Raw genomic sequence first — 9,023 nt, 5'->3', positions numbered from 1 at the left:
TATGTGTGTATAAGTAGGAGGGTAAAAAGCTCAAGACACAAGTGGACTCAGCAACTAAATTACTTTCTGCTTTCTATACAATTGGTCAAGGACAAGAACAAAGAGCACTGATGCTGAGACATATTCATGATGTTTTATATACAGGAGTGACTTTTCATTAAGGAATGCTACACAGCTGACAACATGAGTTTGACTTTCAAGCAACCACCTTTTGATAATAACACTGGGAAAAAAGAACTAGCAGAGCAAATTCACTGCGTCTCACATGGAAGTGTGCATGAAGAAAAGGTCGGTCACTGAATTTCCTCACAGAGAAAAAAATGGCACTCATTGACGCTCATCAACATTTCCTGAACATTTAAAGGGATGGAGCAGGGGATGTGAGCACAGTGAAGCAGTGAGTGGTACGCCTTTCAGCAGTGGCAACAGTGGTTCAACTCTGCCAGAGCACATTTTGCTGAGCGAAGCATGTAGGCTCTCCTCTGCTGGTAAAAATTCTTAGCTAATAATGGTAAGGACTGTTTTGAAAAACAGTGCTTTGTAGCTGAGAATTTGCTCAACTAAACAGTGTTACTGTGCTCTTCGTAGCTGTTACGATTTCCATTAAAATAAGTAGGAGGCATTACTTTTGGATGGACCTACATAATACTAAAGATGTGTATGACCTCTGATAGAGGTCCCTGCACCTCCCTGACCCTTCAAAACAAGCATCACAGCTTGCTGACTTTGAAAAGTGGGTTGTACATAGGTCATTTACTAGACATTGGTAAGCATGTGAGAGAAAAAGAATATCTCAAAATAACTGAAGACAGGTATTTAGTGATTTTTTTTTGCCTCTGCTTCTCTGTCAGACTGGAGTCTGGGATACACAAGGCTGTTAATTTTGCTCTGACCCAAATTAGCACTCTAAAATTTGAAAAGTTGTTTTTGGAATTCTCTCTTAAATTGACAGAATCATAAAATGGCTTGAGTTGGAAAGGACCTCAAGGATCATCAAGCTCCAACGCCCCTGTCACAGGCAGAGCGGCCAACCTCCATATTTAATACTAGATCAGGATGCCCAGGGCCCCATCCAACCTGGCCTTGATCACCTCCAGGGACAGTGCATCCACAACCTCTCTGGGCAGCCTGTTCCAGCACCTCACCACACTCTTGAATGTCAGGGGGAAATCCTTTACCAACCTAAATCTTCCCTACTTCAATTTAAACCATTTCCCCATGTCCTGCCATTATCTACCCTTGAAAAGTTTACTTTCCTCCTGTTTGTAGGCTCCCTTTAGGTACTGGAAGGCTGCAATGAGGTCATCCTGCAGCCTTCTCTTCTCCAGGCTGAACAAGCCCAGTGTCTACATTATGGTGGATTGCATATAGCAGCCTTGGCTAAATAGAACCCAGAAACTGTCTGCAAGATGTGTTTCCACTGAGGTGTTACTGGACTTTATTTAATGACATTAATAATGTGCGAGAACCGCTTAATGCTTGACATGAAACACCTTCAGAATGACCTGTCTTTAATCTGGGCTGACCCCTTTATTTCAGAGAAGTGTTGTCCATACAGCAGAGGAAAAGCTAATCAAGTGAAAGAGTTTACCTTCTTTAACTTCAAGAAAATATATTCTCTAGTCTCCAAACTGAAATAAGTTAAGAGGCTATGCCTTTTTCAAAAGTCTTCCCACTGCTGTGAAATCACACAGGCATAGCACAGAATGCATAGGCTTTATGAATATTATTACTGATATATGGGAAAGACATGATTCTCACTAGCGGTGTTCTTGGTGGGATTATAAAGTCAGATCTCCCTGCTATTTCCGATTTATCTTCTCTTTTATACCCTAGTTGACAAGCTCAGTCTTATATTCAGGAAGGAGTTCCATGGAGAATCAAAGTTCTTTCATTTGAATAGTAATTGCCTGTGTGTTTCTTGAAGAATTCATTGGAAGAAAAATAACGCAAGCCTTTTTTTTTTTAATGTAGCTTAAGTCTGCATAAAAGAAAAGAAAAAACAGTGCAAAATAGTGAAAAGGAAAAGACGACTAAACTCCTATCATCAATCAGGAACATCAAGCTGATACAGAAGACACACCCTTGAGTTCATTAGCTCCAGAGACTCAAACTTGCAATAGGCCAAGTATTCAGAGATGTGATCGCAGCAGAACATTTTCCAGCAAAGATCACCTGCCTAGCAAAACAGGCCAAGGAAATGTCCAAGAGAAAATTCACCTACTGACTACTACAAGACAAACCTATCCCATATTTTGGATCTGATCACATGACCAAAAAAAACAAAAAACAAAACAAACAAAAAAAACAATTGATGGAATGAATAAGAAAAAAGAGTGTTGAGATCTCCCTCAGCCATACTGATCATCATGACATGAAAATTACAGCAGTCATCAGACCTTCACCACACCTGAACCATCTCTGCCACTTAAAAGCTAGTAAGAATATGTCACAAAGAACTGAAAACTAACCCTCTAAAAATAAGGTGCACAGTGGCATTAAAAAAAATAAATAAATAACTGAGAGTTAACAGCTTCCCTAGGCAAGCCCAAGAAGCTGGAACCCTAAGAACACCAGATGAAGTGAAGGGCAGTCCCAGAGACCAGTAAGCAATCTAGTCTCGCTGGCAAGTGGAAAAACAGGCACTGGAAAGCCATCCCCAGGACAGGTGCCCTTAGAACCAGCATTCCTCCTCCTTCCTCAGAATCACTGGGACTGTGTAACAAAGCAAAGCCTGACTTTTCTAAAAGGGGAACAGTCGTGGAAAGACAAGACGACACCGTCGTCAGAAACACCAACAAAAACAGCTTAATTTTCCTTAGGTCAACAACAAGCTGCACAGTTTCTTGGCACGCTGGTTGTAATTTAGTCACTGTGCACCAAACAGAAACGCCTCCCTTTCCTCTTCACATGATGTGACAAGTCTGTGAACGCTTTCATGCTGCTTGAGGTACAATAAGGGTCAACTGATGGGGATAAGCATCTATGGAACTGGGTCTCTGCCCCTCAACCCTCCTCTCAAGATCACTACTCCAGAGATAGCAGAGATCCAAAGATCAAATCTGTCCTAATTTCTTAACTGGACGCTCAATCGATCTCCAGCTATTCTTAGTGCACTGCCATGTGTGGCCTGACTTCGCTCTCAGCCACACCTTCAGTAGTTGGAGGGAGATAACACTTAGGACAGCAATCCCAAATCAGCCCTCTCATCCTCAGAGAGGAAAAGCCACCACAAGGCCTCAAGGATCTCACAGACCCTCCGATGGACCCATCATGCCATCCCAGCACAGTCACTCAGAGGACACCAGGCCCTTTCCTCCCCACTGCTCTCTCTTGGGGATCAGGGCAGATGAGACACTACCTCCTCCACGCTGCAGAGGCAGAGGTGAAGGACAGCAAAGGAGAACTCACACCACCCTTGAAATTCAGCAGTTCTTTATTGATTGCATGTCCCTAGGCTTCCTGTGGGGTGTTAGTATCCTTTGTCCCCTCTTCGCTACTGCTGGGCAACAGGCTGCCTCCACTTGCAGGCAGCCAGGCAGCTGCCAGATAGAGGACTCTCCTGGCATGATCCTGCCACTCATCAGTACAAATGGATTTGAGGCACGGGATGAAGAAGGGGCTCGAGTCTCCACAGGACCTTTTGCCCAAGGGCCACAAATTCTCTCTGGCAAGCACAATGCAACAGATGAGCTCTTCTCAGAATAGGGTCCCACAGTACTCCATGTCCTTCCTTCTCCTTCAAAACTGGGGCAACTCTCAGGCCACAGGCCCCAACTCCAAAAACTGTTGATTTTGGGTTGCCATGGAACACTGCTGATGTCACCGCCTAGTGTTCCGAGCCCTCCAACTGCCATACCGGCAGCAAGAGGCAGGAGGGCAAGACGCACTATCTGCTAATGGATCCTCCTCCCCAAAAGAAAAGGCGGCTCGTGGGGAGGAGATTTATAGAAGAGCCAATGCAAATAGATGAAGAATTTATTGAGCCCATGGAGGTGGATGCACCTCACGAAGAAGAGCAGCCAATGGAGGTGGATCCACCTCCACAAGGGCTCAAGAGACGGTGCCCAAGGAGCCTCAGGGACACCAAGAGAAAATGGTGAGCAATAGCTTGAAAAGAGGTGCCAAACTGGGTTAAGCAATAAATTATTTCATTTTGTATTCTGAAGAAAGCTTAGGCAATTTGTTTCTTCACAGAAAGGGAAATGAAATCCCAACAAACTGACTTGCTAGACTCAGCCAGGAGATCGATGGTAGAGGGGAGAATTCAGCTTGCATTTTTCACTCATCCTCTCTCCAATCAATTAAAACAGTTACCCAAATCCTTACCGAAATTCTTCTAAGTAATCCCAAATGTATACTTGCATTAGCACAGCCACTGCAAATTACATTTTTTCTAGAGTACAAATGGGTTCTGCTGTCAATAATGATAATCTCCTTACCAAATAAAAACTACTGCCATTTCATTATGTATTAAGGATGCCAGCTCCTGTACGTACCACTACACCTGTCTTGAAAAGGAGGTAATGGACTGTTTGTGTCACATCTGCAGCATGCATTAGGTTGTGATAAGGATTTTTGTGTTTGCTGTATCCAACCTCCAGAGCTTCCACGAAGGACACCAGGGCAGAAATGGGAATCTAAGAAAAGAAACACACAATTAAAAATGAAAGAATTACCTGTAAAGATAGCATTTGGAGGAGAGGCTCTAAAGAGCAGTTTGTACTGATTGTACTTCCCAAATAAATAACATCTTAAAACACCTTAAACAAGTAAGAGAGAGAGAGAGTGAATCAAGCTCATTTCCTCAAAATGGCTTTCCCATCCCTAATTACGTGATGGATGAATCACACATGCACTTAAACATATGCAATTCAGTCCACTGTGAAATACTGTCAGCAAAACACAAGCAGTGCCAGAAGTAACAGAGTGTAATTGTTGTGCAGTTTCTGGAGAAATATTTCTATTTAGGACACATGGGTCTGTCTCATCCCCTCACAATAATCTAGTATATATCACTACTTTACTGCCCATATTCTAGAGTTTGTAATGAAACACATCATATAGCAAGTCTGAGATACTCTATGATGAGGAGTATTGTTTATCATACTTTTGGTTTTTTTCTGCCAAATCCAGACTTCCCATTCTATGAGTTTGCCATGTTTTTTTTGGCTCCTAGAGCGTAACTGTATGCACAACATAAAACCATATTTGGGGGATTTCTAGGGAGCACGCTATGTAGGTGGTGGCAGCTGCACATGTATGCAACAAGCAGCAGGGATTCTCCAATGTTTTGCACAAACTAAAATACCCTAAACTTTCATATTTCTAGTTAGAGTTGCACAGTTATTTCCATCTTGAGTATGTGTCATGGGACAATGCATTTCTAATCTGTTATCATCTTCAAACATTTCTCAACAGGCGTGAGAAGTTCCTGAAGAACTCCAGGAGACGAAGAAAGTAGGAGTCCTGCCAGAGTAAGTGTCAGCAGAGAAAGGGAAAATGGAATCCTTGGGTGGGGACAATGGGAAACATCTCAGGGCAATGCTTCAGTGACCCAAATGTAACTCTGTTCACAATTACAAAGGAACTGTTTAAAGTAAAAGATATGGAGTACACCTTTTACTCCACCTTAAGTAGCATTTGTATTCTGAAATCTGTAGCAAACCAAGCTTTCATTTTTGGCTTGCATGCTTGAGATTCCTAAGAATACTGGGAGAATTACAGTATCTCCCCCTCTGCATTTCATGAATAAGACTGTGTGGAACTTGCTTCATGATGTCCTATTACAATTAAATTTTCTACTTGAATGATGTTTGGTCCTGGTTGCTGCAGAAAGATTCTCTTCCCCATTCCGAGGGAATGACAGTGACTGCAAAGTCTTCACATACACCTTCAAATACTGCTAAAATCATTGCACTCTGAATAGAACAAAGCAGAATGAGATACAAGAAAATGCAAGATGGAAGAAGAGACCCATCTTGTAACTACTGACCTTGAAACGATTGATCAGATCATAGCGTGTGAGAAGTTCATAGAAAATGAATTTCAGTGCATGATCTCCACTGGCATCGTTTAGTGCAAACACATCGAAGGACCACTTGTCTACATTCTGCAAAAATGAATAGAAAAGAATGTTCATCTGATCATCCATTTCACCATCACATTTCAATTTCTATCACTTTATATATACAAATGGATGATGAGAGTGTACAGATTTCATTTACAAAATTCTCAACTTCACTTAACCAGTATAGAGTATAATTTACTCACCAGTACAGTATGACTCACAGTGAAGAAGTTTCTATTCAAAACTTAAATTACTTACTTATTCAAGTCATAGTGATTCACCAATTGAACCAGCAAAGGCTAAGTGCAAAATGAATCTTAGCTTGCCTTGGGCACTCAAAATAAATGGTTATGGACACTCGTATACTGGTTTATAGTCATATTTTCATCACCTGCTGCACAGTGAGCGAGTGTAAAAAAAATATCTCGAGCTACCTTGCTCGACCCAAAGAGATCCTAGTTCCTTCTGACTACTGCAGCTTTAATTGCCCAAAAACAGCATGATTCTCTTTTTATGTGTGTTTTTAATTAATTAATTTATTTATTTAAAGATGAGTGAGTTACCTGGGGTTTTTCATAGTAATGCTACATTAAGTGCTAACAATGGTATAAAAAAAATGACCTTTATAACATAGAAGGTTATAACTGCAGTTGAGAGGGTTACAGTTAGCTGTAAATGCTATACTAATGCTGCAGGGTGCTCAGTCGAGATGGAAGACAAGTTCAATTCCCAGCTCATAAAGCTAAATTATAATGTATTAAATCTCTTGCAGAAGGTTGAATTCCATCTCAACTCCTATGGATGGCAGCACAAGCTGACAGCACTCACTACCTATAATGCACCTCCATCTCCAAAGAGGATGCTCCCGAAACACCAGGAAACTTTCTCTCCTACTCCTACGCCCTTCTTGGACTGTTTTTATTTTGTCTCAGTTAGGAAGCAGTTGCATTTAATACTAGCATATCTATAATAATCATATAATTATATGTATAATATACAATAATAGAATTTAGTTTTATAATTTAAATATGTTATGTATTTTATATTTAAATTTGTATTTGTTATATAATTAATTAAAATAGTAATTTACCTTTAGTTCCTATGAAGTTGAAAATAATGTCTCAATATACTCAACGAGAAATTACTCTAGTCTTTTCTTGTAGAAATAAAAGTTTGTGTTTCTTTACATATCTTTTTATTGTAGTAATGTTGTGTTCTTGCGGCAGATAAAATGAACTGAATTACAAAATGGCAAAATATTGTTCTTTTGCACTGCACAATGGCAATAAACCAAGTAGACACTGTTTTACTGTAGAGTAATTTAGATTTCACCACGGGAAATATTCTTGACAATAATGACAGTAGCATTTTACTCTAAATAACAAGGAAAAAATGTCCCCTTAAGGAAATGAGAGTATCACACTTTGATTAGAGGCTTGCAGCACCAGCAACACTTTGAAAATTAGAGGATTTTATGATCCTATAAAAGCTTAGCACAGATGTGATGTCCATGTTGGAGAGAAATCGGAAGGTAAGCAGAACTTTACAGGCACCTCATGGGTGAGGACGAAAACTGTTGTCAGTAAAGAGAGCAGGAGAAGCAAGGGATGGGGAAAATTCCTGGGCTACACATCTCTAGCTCACTGGCTCTGCAGCCTCAGATGAAATGTCAGAGAGTGCTCTAATGCTATCTGTAGGCACTGTGATGGAGCTACAGTCATAAGGCTATCTTCTATACATTTTGGTCTTAAATTTGACTTTTGCTACACTTCTTGGGCAAACTAAGAGATCAACTGCAGTTCTTCTTAAATGTTCAGTATATTTGCCTTTCCATCTGCTAACCTTAGAGCCTTGATTTGTTTTATCAGCCGGCTGATTTAGAGACAGTTGATTTTCTGTTCAACATTACATCACTGATTGTACTGGGGCCCCCAGCACAGGAAAGGTGCAGTGCTATTGGAGCAGGTCCAGAGGAGGGCACTGAGATGATCAGAGGGCTGCAGCACCTCTCCTGTGAGGAAAGGTTGAGGGAACTGGGCTTGTTTAGCTTAGAGAAGATAAGGCTCCAGGGAGACCTCATTGTGGCCTTCCAGAACTTGAAGGGAGTGAATAAACAGGAGGGGGAATGGCTGTTTGTGAGGGTGGATAGTGATAGGACAAGGGGGAATGGTTTTAAACTGAGACAGGGGAGGTTTAGGTTGGATATTAGGAGGAAGTTTTTCACCCAGAGGTGGTGAGGCACTGGAACAGGTTGCCCAAGGAGGTTGTGGATGCCCCATCCCTGGAGGCATTCAAGGCCAGGCTGGCTGTGGCTCTGGGCAGCCTGGTCTGGTGGCTGGTGACCCTGCCCACAGTAGGGGGTTTAAACTAAATGATCTTTGGGGTCCTTTTCAACCATTCTAGGATTCTACAATTCCTGGCCTGACAATTCCTTGCAGCCAAAGTCAAGTAGATGTTTATACTGCAGACACTAACTGTCTGCAGACACTAGATCACTTTGTAAGCAACTACATTTTCTGCATATTAGCTAACCAAGAAAACAGTTCCATGACAGCATGGGCATCAGAAAAGGCTGAAAAAAAGAAATCATTCTTAAGCAGAAGAATATTTCTGCAGTTTTGTCTTGTTAATACTAATTTCTGTCTCTAGCACCACTGATCAACAGATCGCATCTTACTTGGTAAAAGAATACAACTGGTTGTTCTCACAGCTGTATGAACGGCATGTAGGGCCACTGCTCCTTGTCTGACCATCCCTTTTTCAATAGTAAGCCTTACATCATCACATTCATGTCATGTAGAAAGGAAGCACTCTACTGCAGTACAGAAATCAGTATCTGGTATCTATAGAAAGTGATGCTGTGGAAGCCATTCAAAGTTGCCAAACATCTCATTCACTGAAAAAGTGAATGAAAAAAAGAGAAAGATGCCTTGGACTTGTACAGCTACCACTC

General features: G+C 41.3%; 1 protein-coding gene and 1 long non-coding RNA gene across 7 annotated transcripts in view; one reads left to right on the top strand and one right to left on the bottom strand.

Annotated features, from left to right (window-relative positions):
- PDE1C (phosphodiesterase 1C) overlaps positions 1-9,023 on the bottom strand; it is a 311,651-nt gene that overhangs the window by 56,959 nt on the left and 245,669 nt on the right. For all 6 annotated transcript variants that reach the window (XM_010713053.3, XM_010713055.3, XM_010713056.3 and 3 more), the window contains 2 exons: positions 5,996-6,112; positions 4,500-4,640 (listed from right to left, as the gene is read on the bottom strand). In XM_010713053.3, the coding sequence (XP_010711355.1) occupies positions 4,500-4,640; positions 5,996-6,112 (258 nt within the window). The remainder of the gene's footprint in view (positions 1-4,499; positions 4,641-5,995; positions 6,113-9,023) is intronic.
- Positions 1,981-7,039, top strand: LOC109368335. The gene is made up of 3 exons (XR_002116274.1): positions 1,981-4,099; positions 5,422-5,477; positions 6,843-7,039. It is a non-coding gene; the product is annotated as an uncharacterized LOC109368335 (long non-coding RNA).

The sequence above is a fragment of the Meleagris gallopavo genome, chromosome 6, assembly GCF_000146605.3.
Source record: "Meleagris gallopavo isolate NT-WF06-2002-E0010 breed Aviagen turkey brand Nicholas breeding stock chromosome 6, Turkey_5.1, whole genome shotgun sequence".
NCBI lineage: Eukaryota > Metazoa > Chordata > Aves > Galliformes > Phasianidae > Meleagris > Meleagris gallopavo.
This window is presented reverse-complemented; position numbering and strand designations above follow the sequence as displayed.